The sequence below is a fragment of the Sinocyclocheilus anshuiensis genome, unplaced genomic scaffold, assembly GCF_001515605.1.
Source record: "Sinocyclocheilus anshuiensis isolate Anshui unplaced genomic scaffold, SAMN03320099.WGS_v1.1 scaffold1133, whole genome shotgun sequence".
Taxonomy (NCBI): Eukaryota; Metazoa; Chordata; class Actinopteri; order Cypriniformes; family Cyprinidae; genus Sinocyclocheilus; species Sinocyclocheilus anshuiensis.
In genome coordinates, this window is record NW_015555792.1 from 397,511 (window position 1) to 418,318 (window position 20,808).

Below are 20,808 nucleotides of genomic sequence, written 5' to 3' on the forward strand. Positions count from 1 at the left end.
AGTAAGAGAGAGGGAGGTGAGCGGGGTAGAATCAAAGATATATAAATTTACAGCACATTCCTACACACTTCTATACATTCACATCAACCCCTCTGGTGTTTTTTTCCCCCTCAATGAAATGAGTGTACTATTTTAGTTCAATAATGTTTTTTTATTTAATATTTTTGGTACTAAATTGTATTTATAGATCAGTTATGATCTATTTATTTCCTGTTAAAACCTTTTTAAGTACAGACCTAAAAATGAAATATAGTCATAAATCTTGAATGCTTTGGTTTAAAAAAACAAACAAAAAAAACTTATTATTATGAAAATGTATAATTAAGTTTATTATTATGAAAAATGCACAAAAATACAATTTTTTAATTTTATAAGAAATATATATTTTCCAAAATGTTTTTTTTCTCTGTAAAACTGGAAGGAAATCAAAGCCATAAATCTAAACAAGTTGTGTTTCAAATTTGAGGTTGATATTGCAAAAAATGTGCTTTCAGTCAGCTTTTGTTTGGGCGTCGTAACAAACGTTTCCACTAGATGAAATTCACGTCCCATTCATTTCCTACGGCGGTCACTTTTGACTGCGAACAATATGGACTGCAAAAAACTGCATATTCTTATTTCTTTTAAGACCTTTTAACTGTTTCGAATCATGTTTTTGTTTTTGTTTTTTTGCATGTGTGTGTTTGTGTTTTGTCTATTAACCTTAAAAAACAACTTCATTATTTTTTCAGTCAAAAATGACCAAACAACACCAGAGGGTTAACTTTGTGAATACAAAAATATAAAGTTTTGTAATGTCAATGCATCTAAACGTAAGTTTAGAAAGAGTTTTCAGCAAAAGTCTAAGCAAACAAACTTTCAAACAAGTCTTAAAGATAAAGTGAGTCGAGCAAACTCAGTAAGTGCACTTACTGGCCACGTCTAGCCTGGCGTTGCATGTGGACATGCCCGCTTCATTAATGGCAGACACCGTGTACCAGCCTGCATCAGACTTTATCACTGGATCAATCACCAGACACTCCTTTCCTGAAGCGTCCTGAGAGAGACTGACACACCAAACACACAAACATCACACAACTACAGTAATGAAGCTTTCAGATGAGAAGATGAACTGTAAATCAACTGTCCGAGACAATTATACATCTGTTTTTAAAAAGCTCAAGGGAGAATTGCATTACGACCATGAACATTTCTGCAGTTAGAATGTGATTTCTAAAGCTCAGTTCTTCAGAAACAGTGTTAGAGCTTGTCATGTTTGTAGTGGTCTGGATGAGAGACAAATTTGTACGTACAAGTTTGTAGTCTCTGAATGCTGAACCACACTGTGAAGATCTGTGAAATAACCATTTTAGAATGAATTTTCCTCGTGTCATTCCAAAATATGACTTTTTTTGTGGAAGTTACTTTGCCAAATACAACGGGTAAAATAAGTATTGAACACGTCGCCATTTTTCTCAGTAAATATATTTCTAAAGGTGCTGTTGACATGAAATGTTCACCAGATGTCGATAACAACCCAAGTAACCCATGAATACAAAGAAAAACAAAACAAATAAGTTCAGAAATGAAGTTATGTGTAATAAAATGGAATGACACAGGGCAAAAGTATTGAGCTACTGAAATGTATTTAATACTTTGTACAAAAGGCTTTGTTGGTAATGACAGCTTCAAGACGCCTCCTGTAGGAGAAACTGTTCGCATGTATTGCTCAGGTGTGATTTTGGCCCATTCTTCCACACATACAGTCTTCAAAGCTCGAAGGTTGTGGGCCTCTTCTATGAACTCTGATCTTCAGTTCTTATTTTCTATTGGATTCAAGTCAGGTGATTGGCTGGCCATTCTAGCAGCTCTATTTTCTTATTCTGAAACCAAATGAGAGTTTCCTTGGCTGCATTTGGGATCATTGTCTCGCTGAATCAGAATCAGAAGGAGCTTGATTGCCAGGTATGTTTACACATACGAGGAATTTGTTTTCGTGACAAATTGTATGCACAGGTATATTACAATAGACAGTTTTGTATGTACAGGTATATTATGTGCAAATTCGAAGTGTAAACTAAGTATGTGTGTTAGATAAATAAATATATAAGTGTATAATAGTGTTGTGTGTTCCACGTTTATTGTTAAGTGTTCATGAGATGGATTGTCTGAGGGAGGAAACTGTTCCTGAGTGTGCTGGATGTGAGGGGTCCAGAGTGATTTCGCCAGCCCTTTTGCTCACTCTGGATAAGTACAGTTCTTGGAGAGAAGGGAGGGTTGTACCAATGATTTGCTCAGCAGTCCGGACTACCCTCTGTAGTCTTCTGAGGTCAGATTTGGTAGCTGAGCTGAACCAGACAGTTATTGAAGTGCAGAGGACAAATTCGATGATGGCGGAGTAGAACTGTTTCAGCAGCTCCTGTGACAGGTTGAACTTCCTCAGCTGGCGAAGGAAGTGTGTTCAGCTCCAGGTTGTTAAGACTGCACCAGACAGCCAGCTCTTTAACCTCCTGTCTGTAAGCAAACTTGTCTCCATCCTGAATGAGGCCGATGAGTGACAAACCATGGTTTGTCATTGTTGTAGATTAAATGAGTCCTGGTAGGAATGCACGTCTTCACAGAAACTGATATAAGATGTTACAGTCTCTGTGACCTCGTTCAGATCGGTGGCAACAGCTTCAAAACGCTCCAATCAGTGAGGTCAAAACAAGCTTTTAAATCCTGCTCTGCTTCATTAGTCCATCTTTTTACAGTCCTTAATACAGGTTTAGCTGATTTCAGTTTCTGCCTGTAAGTTGGTATAAGATGAACCAAACAGTGATCAGAGAGCCCAAAGCTGCCCGTGGGACAGAGTGATATGCATCCTTTATTGTGGTGTAACAGTGATCCAATATATTGCTGACTCCGGAGGGACATGTAACGTGCGGTCTGTATTTTGGCAGTTCACGGGAAAGATTTGCTTTATTAAAGTCCACAAGAATGATTAAAACAGAGTCTGGGTGTTGTTGCTCTGTCTCTGTGATCTGATCAACGAAGCCCCAAAGCTGCTCTGGGGACGGAGTGACATGCGTTCTTTATTGTGGTGTAACAGTGGTCCAATATATTACTGTCTCTGGTGGGACATGTAACATGCTGTCTGTATTTTGGCAGTTCACGGGAGAGATTTGCTTTATTAAAGTCTGGGTGACGTGTTCAATACTTATTGTACCCGCTGTATGTTAAAGGGGTCATATGATGTTGCTAAAAAGAACATTATTTTGTGTATTTGGTGTAATGCAATGTAAACACAGCGTCTTCACGACATGGCGGCAGCAACAATACTACAGCTAGAATAAAAGTTATGCCTTCTTTCTTTGCGTGAACATTTGGGCGGCGTTATGCAAATCTTCCCACATAGCAATGTAGATATGTGGGGGCGTGTTAGAACGAGCCGTTTTAGGTAGGCGTGGTTAACTCTTAACTTTTATAAAGAATATCTCTTTGGATTTGAGACTTTAGTCTTTGCAACTTTACAGATCTTCTTTATGCACCAAGAGCTTGTAACACTCCAAAGAGAAAGGAACAATTGAAATCGCGTCGTATGACCCCTTTAAGTACTGTTTTATACAACATAGCTGAATGTGGACAGTGCTTTGCATCTCTGAAAGAGGTTTCAGCAGATTTAGCGTCTGTAACATCACACAGCATTGGTTCTCACATGTTACTGACTTTAAGATGTGCTGACATTTGAATGAATATGAGCACAGATGAGATTTGAGAGCAGTGGTGGTCGTGTTAATGAATGCTGTGAATTCCACAAAATAACTTCAGAACTTTAAACAGCTAAATCACTTTTGTGTTTCAAAGAAGAAAGAGTAAATGATAACAGAGTCTTCACTTTTGTGTGAATTATTCCTTATACTGTCTTTAAAAACACACAAATGGAATAAAAAATTAAACGTATAATATTTTATCTTAATATCTTGAATATTATGTAATTTGCATTGCACTCTTGTCGGGTCTTCCGGCCAGTTCTATCAAACCTTTACAATTAATCCAGAACGCAGCAGAAATATAAATTTTTTAATGAGCCGAAAAGAACGCATGTCACACCTCTGTTCATCAATTTGCACGGGCTACCAGTAGCTGCTCGCATTAAATTCAAGGCATTAATGTTTGCCTACAAAACCACCACTGGCTCTGCACCCCTTTACCTAAATTCATTACTTCAGACTTATGTGCCTCTAGAAGCTTGCGTTCCGCAAGTGAACGTCACTTTATTGTGCATCCCAAAGAGGCACAAAATCACTTTCACATTAAATGTTCCCTTCTGGTAGTATAACCTGTTTTCAATTTATTTATTATATAATAAAAAAAAAAACCTTGCTGCATGTACTGCGTTAAGCTAACTGAGACTTGTTATAGCACTTGCATATCATTGCTCTTTATTGATTTTGATTGCTTCCATTGTCCTCATTTGTAAGTCGCTTTGTATAAAAGCGTCTGCTAGATGACTAAATGTAAATGTAATGCCATAATATATAGTCTGTGAATCCTATAAAACATTTGGGATCCACAGTGAATGATGCATGTCAGACCTCATTCTCATGGGGTCGACGCGCAGCATTTCCTTGTCTTTCTTCCAGTAGAGCTGCGGTGCTGGAGACGCCGTCACCTTACACTCGAGCCGCACGCCGTCGCCCTCCAGAACCCGCGAGTTCCTCATCTTCACCACAAACGAGGGAGGACAGAGCTGCTCCTGAGCTGAGGAGACACGCAGAGCATCTACAATCACCTCACAGAAGCTTTTTAGAAACCTGAAATACTCGCACACTCAGCACAGAGCGGATCTCGTGAATCATTTGATGTAATTTATTGTTAGAAAAGTGCATCTATTGTGGTCTGCAAAACAATTCACAAAATACAACGTTCTTAACAAGGCATAAGGACCATTCCCACATACAGTATATTTGAATGTCCTCATCGTGTCTCTTGTTTCCTTTAACCAACTAAAATCAGTTTCTTAACGAGCTCATCACGCAGGAAGGATGGAATGAAGGCCACAGATTGAATATACATAATACTGTTTCTTTTCAGTACTAGACACGTTTAATTAACAATTTTTAAAATCTGTGGTTAAAAAGTCTATCATCCCCAAATCCATGACAGCTGTCACTCAACTCTCTTGACCATCAGTGTTGGGAAGGTTACTTTAGAAATGCAATAGGTTACAGATTGCAAGTTACCCAGTTTAAAATGTAATAAGTAGTGTGACTATTTCAATTACTTTATTAAAGTAATGTAACTGATTACATTCGGTTACTTTTTGGTTACTTTTCTACATTTCTAATGAATATTTTCAACTGTCAGAATCATTCTGAAACATGTAAAGCAGGCAGAGTTAACCTTACAGTAGCACTCAACACTGATTGCTGTCAGACTTCTCAAAATCCTTCATCACTTGAATTAAGGTTATAATTATTTCATTTTAAAGCACAGCCACCACAAAATCAGACTTTAGCACCTCTTCTTACTTTGAGATCATTCTGAGGTTAAATACAGAGTTGAAGTCATAAAATATTCAGATGTAACACCCTTTGTAATCGGTTTCATACGTAACTGTAATTTAATTACACATTTTTTTCTGGTAACACTTTATTTTAAGGCGTCCTTGTTACACGTTACATGTACTTACTATTATAATAACAATAAATTATGCATAATTACATGCAAGTAACCCTAACCATGTAGTTAATTAATATTACTCAGTACTTAAATGTATAATTACACTGTAACAAGCACACCTTAAAATAAAGTGTAACCTATTTTCTCAGTAACTTTTTAGTAATTTACTTTGTAATTCTGTTACATGTAACTAGTAACTAGTAACTCTAATATGTAGAGAGAATTACAGAGGCACATCTTTTTCCATCTAAACATTTAAATGTGGTTACTCTCTCAATCAACTCAAAGCTAGCCTGTTCACCCTGTTGAAAAAACCAGCATATGCTGGTTAGGTATGTTTTGACACTGGGATGCTGGTTTAAGCTGGTCCTTTGCTGGTCCTTTTGCTGGTCCTTTGCTGGTTTATGCGGGTCCATTGCTGGTTTATGCTGGTCCTTTGCTGGTTTAAACTGGTCCTTTGCTGGTTTAAGCTGGTCCTTTGCTGGTTTATTTGGGTCCATTGCTGGTTTATGCTGGTCCTTTGCTGGTTTAAGATGGTCTTTTGCTGGTTTAAGCTGGTCCTTTGCTGGTTCAAGATGGTCCTTTGCTGGTTTAAGCTGGTCTTTTGCTGGTTTAAGCTGGTCCTTTGCCAGCACATGACCAGCATAAACCAGCAAAGGACCAGCATAAACCAGCAAAAGGACCAGCAAAGGACCAGCTTAAACCAGCATCCCAGCGTCAAAACATACCTAACCAGCATATGCTGGTTTTTTCAACAGGGAGAGAGGACTTTAATAAAAATGTTTTGAACTTGGGAGCATCATGCGCTCCTCGCTGGATTCTGCACCAGCTTCCACAAAACGTCAAGCTCCACTGATATTGTTGGTGCATATGGCAGCTTCAGACATGCAGATTTGTTGCATTAGGTGGTTATTGTTTAGTACTCGTGTGAAAAAACAAATCATGATCAAAATTATTAAAACATTCCATCATATCTAATATAACGAATGACGGTTTGCCATGCCAAAGTATTCATGCTTCTTCATTTTTTTGTTGCAACCTTATGCTAAAATGTTTTAAATTATTTTCACATTAATCTACACTTCACTCGATGCTAGTGACATTTTTTGTGACAACTTAAATTTATTAAAATGAAAAGGCATAACTACATTGCTTAAGTATTCAAACCTATGGCACTTAAAATATAACCAAGCAGCTTTCCCGTTTTTTCTGGATCATCTTGGAGAAGTTTAGAGTTTGAATGGACTTGGAAAAGCGCACACCTGTCCATGTACTGTAGATGAAGAGATATTCAAAGTCTTTGCAGTTTTATGCTGAGGAACACTATTCTGAAATTGTTCAACAATTTGTACATGCAGTTTTTCACAGACTGGTGAACCTCTGCCTTTCTAAGATACTCTTTTATACCCAATGATGTTGATGAGCTGTTGCCAATCAGCCTAATTAGTTGCAAAATGCTCCTCCAGTTGTTTCTTTTTTACTTTTCCAGCTTGTGTTGCCCCGTCCCAACTTTGTTGAGATGTGTTGCAGCCATCACATTCAAAATGACCTATTTTCCTTAAAATGGTACATTTTCTCAATCTGTTTTCTGTGTTCTATTGTGAATAAAATATGGCTTCATGAGATTTGCAGATCATTGCACTCTGATTTATTTACATTTTACACAGTGTCCTTTTTTGGGACAACTTTTTTAGAAATAGGGTTGTAGACTGATGTGATTTTTTAAGCATTTTAGCATAAGATTGCAATAGGACAAAATAAAAGGGCATGAATACTTTCACAAGGCACTGTATTTCAAAAAAAAAAAATGCAACAAAAAGGAAAGTTTATTCTTAACGTTATCCAGGTAACACAAGACTGCTCACCGATCACATCCAGACGCAGGGAGAAGTGGCTCTCTCCGGCACGGTTCTTCGCTACACATTCATAAACACCTGCATGATGAATAGTCACGATCTCAATGATGAAGGAGTGCACGCTTTTCTCACACACCAGCATCTTATGGTAATCATCAGGTCGGATGAGTTTCCCATCCAGATACCAAGAAATATCTGGCGTTGGCAAACCTACAACCTGCAGAAAGAAAGAAAAGCAAAACTTAAAAAAGCTAAAATGTTGGTTTGCAAAGATATTACTACAACTGTATTTCTGTAAAAGAATGCTCATAAACTCTAGACTGCTATTAACTATTATATACTATTATAATGTTATTTTCTGCATCAGGTTATAAATTCAGTTTTTTTGTGTGTGTTATACTGCCCAGGACAGCGTCATTAATATTTAATCTTATCAGAAGCATTGGCGTAATATGTGAAACAAATGCATGCAAGGTGTCATTTTATTATATCAGTAAATGATAACCACCGTAAAATCAATCCTGCAGAATCGTCCCTCTTCAACAGAAAGATCTTGCGGCACTTGTATAAAACGAGGAGCAAAACACTTCTCTTGGATGGCCTCTGTACCGTCTCCTCCGGGACGATTCTTTCTGGACCTGTGCAAGAAAAGGTGCAAATGAACTGAATGGGACAGAAATCCAAAAAAAAAAAACTCAATAATCAACACAGGCAGGGCTCAGAGCATTAGACGATCACCCACAACAAGCACAAAGTGTGTGTCTTAGATTGTGTCACTCAGTGTTTGATGCATTCACTAATGTCAGCCAGTGTTCATTCATCAACTCTAAAACATGTCAGAAGTGTTAGGTGTACATGCACGATAATAATATGAAAGCCTCCAAACTCCAAACTGATGCTCCTAATGCAAAGAGACATTTACCATATTCCTCCAGGCTGGAGACCTTCTGGAGAGCCTGGCTGTTAGAATAGTGCATGACATTTGCTTGAATAACATTACAAAATATGATAGATAGACAGTCTGGCAAACTAAAGGAATTGAGGCACATGTGGTGGTATAATAATAGTAATAGCATCATGATGAATAGGATAGCTGCAGAGCACATGGGTTTTGCTCATGCTATTTTAGGCCTATGGACAGACTGTTATCTGTTTGGTCTGGCTTTGAACATTCCTGGCAACTAGAGTGATGGTAACAAATGCGAATAAAGTATAGCTGCATAAACTGACACTCTTGTCTCTTGATTACCAGGGGTTTTAGCATTACTTGTGGTGTTACTAATGTAATATCATGTAACAGGGATTCTCTGTAGGAAACTTTAGCTTGTTTGCACACATGAGCACCTGGCTATAAAGCCACGATCACTGCATAGTGTTTCCTTGTAACAAGCTCTGACATTAGTGACTCAAGCTTTAAAAGGTATTCTGCAGTTGCATTAAACATTCAATAACTTAAAATGACAATACCTGTGCAGGCTGTGAACTGAATGAATTTTCAAGATCAAATACTGAGGCGGCATTATCTGCTCCCAGCAATCTTCTCGCCATCCGCTCCTCGTAAGACATCTTCTGAATGGTCCTCTGTTGAGGAGCTTTGTTCCGTAGCTTCTTTTCAAGGTCTTGAATGAGAGCATCTTTTGAGCCCTGAATCTCTTGATCTGTGGCGCGAGACACTGGTCGGGAAACAGTCTTCTTCAAGATCGGCTTTGGCAAGCTGTGAAAACGGTCCATTGGGAAATTTTACTTTTTAAGCGTTTAGTTCATTCAGAAATGTAAATTTGCTGAAAATGTGCTCGCCCTCAGGCCTTCCAAGATTAGGATGAGTTTGTTTCTTCATCAGATCAATGACACATTTCTCCAAATCTGACGAAGAAACAAACTCTCAGATGACCTGAGGGTGAGCACAATTTCAGCAAAGTTTCTTTTTTTTTGGTGAACTGTTCCGTTTTAAGCTCTGAAGACACTGGATATTTTAGTCCTTTTTCATATTTCAACTTTATTAAATTAAGATCTTTGGCTTAAGTAAAAATCTCATCGCTTTTTAGAATAAACAACTAAGACATCAAAAAGGTCTAATTTTTGTGTTTTCTTTCCTGTAGGAGGATTTAACCATGCATTCCAGTGTTTCAGATCAATGTCAGCCGTAACACACTCACGTGTTGGGTGTGAAGCTCATGTGAGACACGGGTGGGGGCTGTGGAGGTGGAGCGCTTGTTTTTGGAGTATCTTGAGATAGCCGGGGTGGGACAGCTGCAGGAGCGTGACCCAGCGACCGACTCGGAGGAGACGGAGGCTGCTCCTGGGCTCTCGGTGTCGGGCTGGCTGATCTGGGGGAGCGCCGCGGAGATGGAGACTGAGGTATGGACATGCATTTGGCCTGGGCGCTCGGCAGGGAAGGCAGGACAGATGAGAGGAAAGCTGCTGATGATAGTCTCTCATTGTTTGGAGAGCTCCGTGGTTTAGGAATCAAAGTCATGCTTGAGCTCATGGACGTCCGAGCGGGTCCAGGCTGAGGAGGGCTCAGTAACGGAGCAGCCATTGAAGCCGGGGGACTGAGGTTGTTGGGTTTGCTGATCTCACTGTCAGATGTGTGGAAACTGGGCAGGGACTGGATGAAATGGCGAGGGCGCTCATAGTTAAAGGCACTGGGGGGGTACAGCGATGGAGAGAAGGTGGGCAGGTCAGCCACGTTCATGGCACTGCCTCTGGGCTCCGCTGGTTTACTCAGCTTGCTGGTGGGAAGGAATGGATGTGGGACGCTGTTTTTAACCCCCTTTGCTGGAGGATCAGGTTTGCTCGTGGAGGAGAGCTCTGCAGCTTCAGTCACCTGTTTGCTCTCCGTGTCCACAGGAGACTCCGGCACCCTGTTGGAAAAATACATTTAACTTGGATTAGATCAGTTCACACTGATGATTTGCAGGCAAGTGAATGAATCTAAACAAAAGGAATGTTGATATTAGGTCAATCCTGGTCCTGCAGAGTTTAGCTCCAGTTTGTCCCAGCCTGGAAGATCTTGAATATCTTGATTACAAGGTTCAAAAACAAATGCTCCAATAGGGGGGTTTCACAGCGATGCCAAGGAAGGACCAGTTTTGGCTCCCCAAAGAACCTTTCAATGAACAGTTCTTAAAAGAACCACTTTTTCTTAGTGTGAAGAACATTTTAATGATCTAAAGAACCTTTTTCCACTGTAAATAACCTTTTGTGGAATGGAAAAAGGTTCAATTGATGGTAAAGGTTCACTGACAAATAAAGAACCTTTATTTTTAAGAGTGTACTTGATTACTGCTCTAGCAGGACTGGACCTCCCTGCTTTAGGCAATGTTAAAAGGTAAGTATAGTTTAACCCGCTTGACTGGAAGCCTCCTACAGTAGAATACAGCAGTAAAGCAGGATCTCCTATACTAGCAAGCAGTGTTGTGTACCATTCAGAACTGAGATTACCATCACTTCTGTTTGAACTGAACTCATAAATGCAATCAATTCTGCAGGTAAGGAGGTGGGGAGAATAATGAGGATGCTAAAGACTAGGCCAAGGGAGTGAGGCAAGTCTATTATCTATTACTAACTGGCCTCTGTTACACAAACCGGAACCAAAGAAATTAATATAAGCCCAATAAGTAACACTTTGCATGACAAACGTTAAGCGCCATATTTACTAAAACATCACAAGACCAGAATGGCCAATGGGAGTGGAAAGTTTTGCAGCTGATTTACTGACAATGAGCAAATTAAAGAGCACAGACGCAGCCAGATTTCCATAACGACCAACACAATCTTTCAAAAGCAGTGCAAAATTAATTTGCAAAGCTCAAACTGGGTTTAGACTTGCTTTTTGGCATTAATTAATGGTGCAAATACCAGTAAACTGACAAACGTAAATCTTAGTAAATCACATTTGCACGCTTCATTTAAATACTCTCCTCACATAAATGTTGCTTCTGCGAGGGAAACTGCTACAAATGCATATACAACAAGGTCAGCTGCAAAAATAACTGTCCATGCCTTTTCGTCACTAATTGTTCACGGCATATCTTTAGTAAATCCTAACAAAATTAGTACATTTCTGCATTACCAAATGGATGCAAAACTAAATGACTGATTTAGACAGGTCTCCTGAGCACACCCCCAAACACATAGCTCCGCCCCAAACTCACGCCATTGGTCGACTCTGTTGTTGTGTCATGCTGGTTAGGCTGCTCAAACAAACAGCAATGTTATTGTAAGCCTGATTGATGGCTGCTCTCAACAACTCCATGCCTCACGGAGGGGAAACAAGGCTAAATAACACAGTAGTTAGAACACTAATACATAGGCTATATAATACATGTTTGCCTTTGTCTGTGTCTACAAACGCCTCTTATGTAAATGACCAATGATCATATATGCATAGCACCACACACACAAGCAACCTAAGAGCCATCTTAAATTTCTGAAGTCATTACTTACTTAACATAAAGACAACTACCAAGTACACATTTAACATTTGGAAACACATTCAATGAGTAAACAATCTTTTTTTACCGTTTAATGAACATGGCAGGGGTTCATAACTGCATACTGCTGGTGTTTCTGAGAGCCATGTGGCTAAAAAAAGTGCCATGAGGCCTGACTGACAGACGTGGCAGGTGCAGTTCATTTACAGTGACGCTGGCACTCACTTACCCTGTTTGGAGGTCATTGTGAATAAAGGCCGAGCTCACTAAATGTCATTCACTTCAGTAACAGTTCAATAACGTATAACAATGTATATATTTGTGATGGTTAAAGCACTGCTCAGCATAACAGCAGGTGTATATTGATATTTATATTATTTTATAATTAAGCAGGATATAAATATACAATAGTATGTGAGCAAAGTGTTGAATGAAATAAAACCATAAAAAATTAATGGTTGTGCAGTTCAGATCAGCAGCTGCGGTCAGAAAGTGTTTGATTGTGGTAACTGTTTATAATGTTAGCACCATAACCTGGTGTCCAAAAATGGATAAAAATAAATAAATTCAATTATCAGCATAACAACTTGAATATGAGAATGAATTTTAGAATATCCTAATATTTGATATGTCCCTTTTACTTCAATGAGCGCAGCACTTGATCTGTATGAACACATCTGATCATGATCTGCAGCATAATTTAAGACTATATAGAAGAGCATCTTGCGCTTCAGTGGAAGCAAAAACATCTGACTGTCTGTACAAAGGAGTTTGGAGTCAAAACTTAGATTTTTTGCAGGTTTACATTCAATTTTTCAGGCTTGTGCAGGATGAAAAAAAACATAACATTTTTCAGCCTGGTAAAGGATATTAAAAACGTATTTCTTTATCACAACACCAGGACCAGATCATTAACACAACATATTAAATAGTTTCAAAACCAGCAATGCATCCTATACAAACACACAGCAGTGAGTGAAGGGTGAAAAAAGATGAACAGCGAGTTATACTGTATTATATCTGTATCACACTGTATTATACAGGGGTCAGATTTACAGAATCTAGATTTTTATAAAGCAAAGAACATGTTTTAATTTACCTACTGAACACAAAATGTGAAAGGACTGATCATGCATTAATAAAATGATTAAACAGATCAAAATCGTAGATGTATTGATTTTTGGGTCACTCTGATTGCAATAAAGTGTAACAGATTATTATCCAGATTACAAATCTTGTGCTTACCTGCTCTTTAAAATTAGTTTGCTAGCCAGAAAGATCAACTGTATGTAAAGTTGGTTTGAAAGGTTGAAGGTGTAGTGCGATTCTCTGGCATCTGTTCTCTCAATGAGATACTGTCGGGCTGTTTATCTATAGAAAGCTATGCGAGTCATGAGCAGCAGACTCACACCCCCACCATTCCTGAGGAACCACCCATTCAACCCACGGACAATGTACTGTATGCACACCGAATAATGAGAACATCTGAGCAAAAGTGAATAAATCTGTTAACTTGATTTATTCCTGTCGTCAAGACTAAAGGTGAATGTTGCATGCCTCAACAGCCAACTGTCAATCAGCTATATGATAGTTTTACTTGTTGCAAGTTAAATGTGGGAATAGAGGGCACATGCAAGCAATTTATAAGGATCACCATGTCACAGTAGTAGATATTCCTGCTTGCAACCTACTTGAACCTACTGACTTTGACTACAAAAAGAAAAGGAATCTTCACAAAGATTATTCAACAGACTGAAATAGCTTTTTTAACCTTGTATGAGCTCAAATCAGTCAGTGACGCTACAACTCCAGGTCAATGTAATACAAATTTGACTAAATGTACATGTTTATTATTGTCATTTTACAGCTGCTTTACAGCAGAATTAAATTCTGTTCGCATCATTGATTCATTGTTTTCTTGTTTATCACTGTAAAGTTGTTTTGAAACAATCTGTATTGTATTAAGAGCTATATAAATAAAGGTGACCTGGTTTACCTGGTTGTAATCATTATCCTCTGTTCCTATTCTGATTACCAACCTTGGGTCTTTGAAGCAATCTGTATTCCTGAAACTTTAAAGACATTGCTAGATCCATTTCATCCTCAGTAAATATTTTATATTACTTATTGGCTCTGTATTTCTGTGGTTCGCTTCCCGCATTACAGACAGAACAGAATTGCTAGAATAGGGAACAGCTCCTATTTGTCTGCACCCATTATCTGTGGGGTACCTCAAGGCCCTGTATTGGGCCCTATTTTCTTTTCCTTATATCTTGTTATCAGTTGTTTGTTCTTAGTGTCTTAGTGTCATTATATAACACAATTTATCTGTGCGCAAGCACAATGTTTAATTTAACTTGATTTACGTTTGACTTGAAATTTTTGATCACTAACACTTTTGATGAACCTGTACCAACATTATAGTTGTTACAGTATTCATGAATGCATGTAAATATATTCAAAACAAGAAAGTTCATTTACAAATAAAATGTTAATATAGCTAATATGATATAATCAACTGAACATATTTAAACAATATTAAATGTTATCAATATTAAATAATTTAAAGAAACATTTTATAGTCATAAAAATCCATTACACCTACACACACCAAGCAAAACAAAACAAAACAAAACAAAACGAGTGTCACTGTGCTGCACAAATAATCTGTTGTTTCCACTTGATCAAGCCACTCTCCTTTAAAACGTAACAGCCATGATGGCGTTTTTTCACGTCTTTGAATTTGCATTGCCTCTCCTATTGAGCTCTTTTGTAAGGAAGCATTCGAGCAGTTCAACAGTGATTGATTTGACTCACATTATTCTGCTTAACATTTTGGCAATGCCTGAAATACTGATAAATGTCCTACCGTGCTACAGGGGCGGCAGTCTCTTCCTCAGAGCTGTCAGGCCATTCTGGAGGAGGAATTAGTGTGTCTTGTAGTAACAAGGGCTGGTCATCCGGCTCTAGTCCAGCTGAGCTCAGAGAGGAAGGCTCATCCTCCTCTCCCAACACCTCCTCTAGGTCTTCAAAGAACAAAATTATATGATTAAATACTGTATTCTTTTTCTTTCCCTTACACTACTATTTGTTTGCAAAATGGTGACAGCAAAAATTCTAGATGAAAAAAAAAAGAATTAGTTCATTGGTAGGAATCTGCTGCTTTCTGTTTCTGTATTACAAATATTATTGGAGGTGGAAAGTATTATCAAATTGGCTGAAATATTTAATGTACAAACACGCAAATGGCAGGGAAAAGGCTATGCATCATTTTATAAAATAACAGGTCTTATGACAAAAGTAATGTAAAATTAATAACAAATATGCATACATTAATTTAGATTTATTTGTGCCATGTAAGCATGCATAAAATCAAACAAGAAGGTTACCTGTATATACTTCAAGCATGGCACTACATGTTACTGTTCCAAACTGATTTGATGCTGTGCATTTAAATATTCCAGAATCTTCTGGATACGCCTCTGTGATCACGAGGGTGCACAATTCCTCTATAATAAAACAAAGAAGCGTTAAAAGTCTAATAAGTCCATCCCTTCATGCACCATCTTTTCAGATAAATGTTTACTCACCAGGAACAGAAGCTGAACTTGCCTCTGAAAAAGGCAAAAAATACAGTAAGAAACCGTTTTAGTTCATTGGCTTGCAATGAAACTTGTAAGGTGGTCTTATGTCTATTATTGTTTTGAAAATAAATAGTTCAAATTAAATTTCTTGAAAATTTGAACCTATATGCCGGTAATTTTTGCATATTTTGTATCCATTAAAAAAATGCTTAAATGTGACCCTGGAGCACAAAACCAGCCTTAAGTGTCAATTTTTCGAAATGGAGATATATACATCATCTGAAAGCTGATAAATAAGCTTTCCATTGATGTATGGTTTGTTAGGATAGAACAATATTTGGCCGAGATACAACTATTTGAAAATCTGGAATCTGAGGGTGCAAACAAATCTAAATATTGAGAAAATCATCTTTAAAGTTGTCCAAATGAAGTTCTTAGCAATGCATATTACTAATCAAAAATAACGTTTTGATATATTTACGGTAAGAAATTTAGAAAATATCTTCATGGAACATGATCTTTACTTAATATCCTAATGATTTTTGGCATAAAAGAAAAATCTATAATTTTGACCCATACAATGTATTGTTGGCTATTGCTACAAATATACCCCAGCGACTTAAGACTGCTTTTGTGCTGCAGGGACACAGATGTCACTGATACCAACACATCAGTTTTTTTATTTTTTTTAAATTCTGAATGCAAACTTCAAACTTGATCTTCACACAAAACTATTGTATGGCTTTAGATGACATGGAATATAGTACATTTTCATTTTGGGGTGAGCTATTCCTTTAAACGAGATGTAAAGTAATGCTGTAATCAGCCTGAGCTCTCACTCACTCTTTCTAAGAATCCGGAAGTCTGCCGAGTCGATGATCTGCTCGTTCTCTCTGACCCAGGAGATCTGCAGCGGAGGCGTTCCTCTGATCCTGCACTCCAGAACCACCAGCTGCCCCTTCAGCGTACTCACGTCATGAAGACCCTGTGAAGACACAACCACACCAATAACAGCCTGGTACTGGTCCACTCAGTTTAAGGTGTACGGCATGTTATTGTTGCTTTACCTTGACAAATGTTGGAGACACTCCAGTATTCCCTGAACCCTGGTTTGTGTTCTGAACCTGCACAAAAACACAGATCAACAATGTGTGTTTAGGCTGGAAGTAACATGCACATAGCACACACGGCTCACAACTCGGTGCGCTTGGTTTAGTACAAATATTTTTTTGTGTGAGATTGCTTTATCCCTTTTTAAATACCTACACGTCACGCAAGTTTAATGCTTGAATGCGGTAAAAAATAATAATCTACTGTAATTCATACTTGCACAGTCAGATAAAGACACAGATGAGCTGATTACATCAGAAAAAAAGGTACAAAAGCTACCACTGGGACAGTAAAGTACACATATGTATCTTATTTACCCCTAAAGGGTGCATTTTAATACCTTAAAGGCACATATTTGTACCTAAGTATTCATGTTCATACCCAGAGGCGGACAGTAGTGAAGTATTTTTACTCTGCTACTTTTCAAGTGTCTGTACTTTATCAGAGTGTTTTTCTTTAGAAAACTTGACTTCACAACATTCCAAAGCATGATATTGTACTTTTTACTGCACTACGTTTCATATTATTCATATTGCTTTCTTTTCTCAAGCAAAAGTAATTCTAAGATTTACTTGAGTACAACTACATTTTTAATGTTCTTAAGTTTTAAAGGTAAAACAAACAACAATTTTTATTTATGAAATGTAGTGCAGTAAAAATTATGACATTATGCTTTGGAATGTAGTGAAGTAAAGTTTTCCAAAGAAAACACCCTGATCAACTACAGACACTTTTTAAATTTACTTGAGTAATGTAAAAATACTTCACTACTGTCCGCCTCTGTTCATACCTAAATGGTACATTTTAGTACATTTTGAAAAGGTATTGCCTCAGTGACAGCTTTTGTACCTTTTTTTCTCTGAGAGTATTTATGAATAGCACAATAGCAAAACTGACCTCTTAGGTCATTAACTGTTAAATGCATCATTTCATTATGCATCTGATCATACATAAGCAGAGTTCTCCACATCAGAAGCCCATGACTGGCAGATCAACATGACAGGAAGAATAGCTGAGTAACATACATGAAAATAAATTAAATGTGGAATGTGTTCATGAGGATGCATGTAACTTTGTGAAAAATTTGTGATTTGGAGGCACAATTCTATGTTGCATAACTTGCCTACTTTTCAGATCCTGATGAAAAACATATGTATTTTTTGTTCTTACCATTTGAGGACTGATGCAGACAGGCTGTACTAAACTGGAGTGCCTCTGCTGTATTGAGGTCGAGGATGAGGATGATGAAGAGGAGGAGGATGTGTCTCGGGAGCACGATGATATAGTTAGAGACATAGTTGAGGTTTTTTTCTGAATCCTGAAAGAGTTAGAACACAACTGCATTATTTAATTAATTTCATTACATTTATAATAAATGCCATTGCTATTGTCATTTCATTCACAAAAGAAGAACTTCTGGTCTGTAACTGAAACTGTGCAGGCTGCTTTTTTTCGAGATCTGCTGAAGCGTTCAAATTTAAATAATAATGAAAGCACGGAGTGTCTCTTACTGTGCCATGTTTCCAGTATCTCAGAAGAGTGTTGGTGAGCCCAGAGGCACTAGAAAACATTCAACAAAACAGAAATACTGAGTTAAGGACAACAGAAGAAATGTTCATTTCTTTAAATAACGGTGACCCTGTCTGTGAAATCCAGGCTAAAGTCTCAAAATCTAATTATGAGATAACAAGCATCAAAGTTTGCTTTTAACCATTAATTCAACTATGATTTCAAATTTGACATGACCTTACTCGGTCAGTATTAAAGGTATCAAGGTTATATTTTCAAAGAGTGTTCTTTAACTTATGAAGGATGATTTTATGTAGAAAACAGTAAATCACAAAATGTGATGCGCATGTGTGCTGGAGTCACACATTTGTTTTACGTACAATCTTGTTTTAATGCACTTATAACATTAGTGGTGAAATCTGTCGTATCTGTTCTTGAAGTCTCACACACCTTTAATACCATTATAATAAAATCCGAGGGCAAGAGTTACAATAAAGTTGGAAGTGGGCACCACTGAATCCTCTTCTCTTTTCTGCATTCTCAAACTCTTCTGCTTTAACATTCTTGAGCAAGATTTGTAAACAGATTGTTGACTTTAGGTGACTTTATTCATAGCAATGCAATGAGTCTAACCCTGTACTCGAAACCTGAGCAGCTCCCTGGGCTAATTTGGTTGTGCCTTCAGTGTGTTGCATTTAGAAACACATGTGTAGGATAAATCTTTCACCCTGCAGTGGACTCGAAAGTGCCATCTCAAATAATAAAATAGAAAGAGGGATTTTTTTTTTCATTAAACAAATAATCAGAAATATCCCTCGTCACTGTATCAGTTTAAAAGTCATATTGATCACAAATCACCTTGTGTTTGTATAGTGCTTTCACTGTAGAGTCATTCTACCTTAAAAATAAAGGTTCAAGTCCAAATAAAAAAGCATTTATAGCCTGATGTCATAGAAGAAAAAACAATCCATTAATCCCACTATTTAGAAAATCAATGGTGCGGTAAATAATCCAAAAGCAAATATGTGATGAACCATCAAGAACTCCAAAGAACCATATAGCAACTCCATAACCCATACAGACAGATAAGAGCAAGAACACCTGCTTACACTGCGTATGATCAACATATGTAACTCTGCATCAAAGGTTGCATTCAAATATACTTTGTCTTTTAGTACTGGATCACGATACAGTTTTCTAAATATTGTAGTTTCTCAAAAAAAAAAAAAAAAAAAAAAAAAGAAGAATCTAGGATATAGCTTTTAGAAGAGTTGAGTGGAAGAGTAGCACCTATGAGCAGATGTTTCACTATCAGCATTAAAGCCAGGTATATTTTTGGCACAGCCATGTAATGTCTAAACATGAGCAGGAATACAAGGTCCTCTTGCAGCAACTCAGCATATATATCTAAAATGACAGCAGAACAGCCTATAGGCTGAACACAGACAATACCCTCCGTCAAAGCAACTAATCTGCCACCTCTCAGGCTAAGAAAACCCATTTCTTTGCATGGGTCCCACCAGTGCACCTGTTTCACAAGCTGGAGCCTTACCGGTGTATCCTCCAATGAATTCCCCTGGGCTGACAACACCAAGGCTGAAGGTAGTTAGGAAGACCAGCTTGTTGCACTCTTCCCCTCTCAAAGAGAGTGCACTGCAAGGCTTGTTTGCCCCCCTCTTTGACTGGAAGTCTTCTACCTGGTAAAAGAAATGGAGAAGTGGGGACAGGCACTCAGACTGGGCTATTGCTAAAGAGATTCACCAGCTTGACTGCAGGTTGTCTGGGTAGGTATAAGGTGCATCTCACATTACAGTCTGTCCATCGCACACAGCTGACTCCACAGTAAACGGGAGAACCAAACACTCGGGTGTCAAATATAGACCACACTCATGCACTCGGCCTCAGGGATGGAAATAGCTTGTGCAAGAAACTCATCTATTAATCGTTGTCCAGAGAGATTGATAAGCTTAGTAAGTTACCACTAGTATTACCAATTATGAAAGAAAAAATATAATGTGGTTTCAGAACTTCATTGATCCCCATTTAATCACTTTGTATGTTCAGTCATCCATGCATGTGCACATCAGTACCAGTGTTGGGCTAGTTACTCAAAAACATGTAATATTACTCATTAGTTACTCCTTTCAAAAGCAATATTTCCATTCGCTGAATGTAAGCTTTTCCATATTCCGAGCTCGCCTGCTGCACGGGTGACTTAATGTGCTTGTGCAAGTTATGAAATTATGAATGAATTAATTATTGTATTGTTGAACTTCAAATCAGTAGGGGTTGATGCATCAAAAATAACTAAGTAACTAGCTGTTTTATAGATAGTAACTGTAATATTATTACTGAAATCTTATTATTAATTAGTTACACTACCAGTTACTGCAAAAAGTAATATTATTACTTTAACTAGTTACTAGTAAATAAGTTACTGCCCAACACTGACCAGTACATCATTTCCCAATGTATATGACTGATAAGTAAATAAAAAATAACTAAACAGTCATTGTGCACCACTTGAGTCCTACACAAGACTGTTTGCTGGAAGACTGCCCCAGCGCTCCTGGCTGCATCCGCTGCAGCTTCTCTCATGGCAGAGGTATCCAGTGCATTGACCCCTGTCTCCTGCTCGCCGGTCTTTCCTCTGCCTGGATCTCTCCGTCA

The 20,808-nt window shown here is 37.9% G+C and overlaps 1 protein-coding gene across 2 annotated transcripts in view; it reads right to left on the bottom strand.

The window, feature by feature from the left end:
* Window positions 1-19,957, bottom strand: part of LOC107674871 (myotilin-like) — a 20,960-nt gene extending 1,003 nt beyond the window's left edge. Inside the window, exons 1-15 of one of the 2 annotated variants that reach the window (XM_016469001.1) lie at window positions 19,691-19,957; window positions 18,141-18,189; window positions 17,800-17,947; window positions 16,587-16,643; window positions 16,363-16,504; window positions 15,526-15,549; window positions 15,325-15,444; window positions 14,805-14,961; window positions 9,656-10,357; window positions 8,967-9,213; window positions 8,422-8,459; window positions 8,008-8,137; window positions 7,509-7,716; window positions 4,557-4,722; window positions 913-1,046 (exon numbers count right to left, since the gene is read on the bottom strand). In XM_016469001.1, the coding sequence (XP_016324487.1) occupies window positions 913-1,046; window positions 4,557-4,722; window positions 7,509-7,716; window positions 8,008-8,137; window positions 8,422-8,459; window positions 8,967-9,213; window positions 9,656-10,357; window positions 14,805-14,961; window positions 15,325-15,444; window positions 15,526-15,549; window positions 16,363-16,504; window positions 16,587-16,643; window positions 17,800-17,947; window positions 18,141-18,148 (2,281 nt within the window). In that variant the 5' untranslated portion in view covers window positions 18,149-18,189; window positions 19,691-19,957. Of the gene's footprint in view, window positions 1-912; window positions 1,047-4,556; window positions 4,723-7,508; window positions 7,717-8,007; window positions 8,138-8,421; window positions 8,460-8,966; window positions 9,214-9,655; window positions 10,364-14,804; window positions 14,962-15,324; window positions 15,445-15,525; window positions 15,550-16,362; window positions 16,505-16,586; window positions 16,644-17,799; window positions 17,948-18,140; window positions 18,190-19,690 lie in introns of both variants that reach the window. The other variant, XM_016469000.1, reaches the window with a different exon arrangement.
* Window positions 19,958-20,808: the final 851 nt, after the last annotated feature.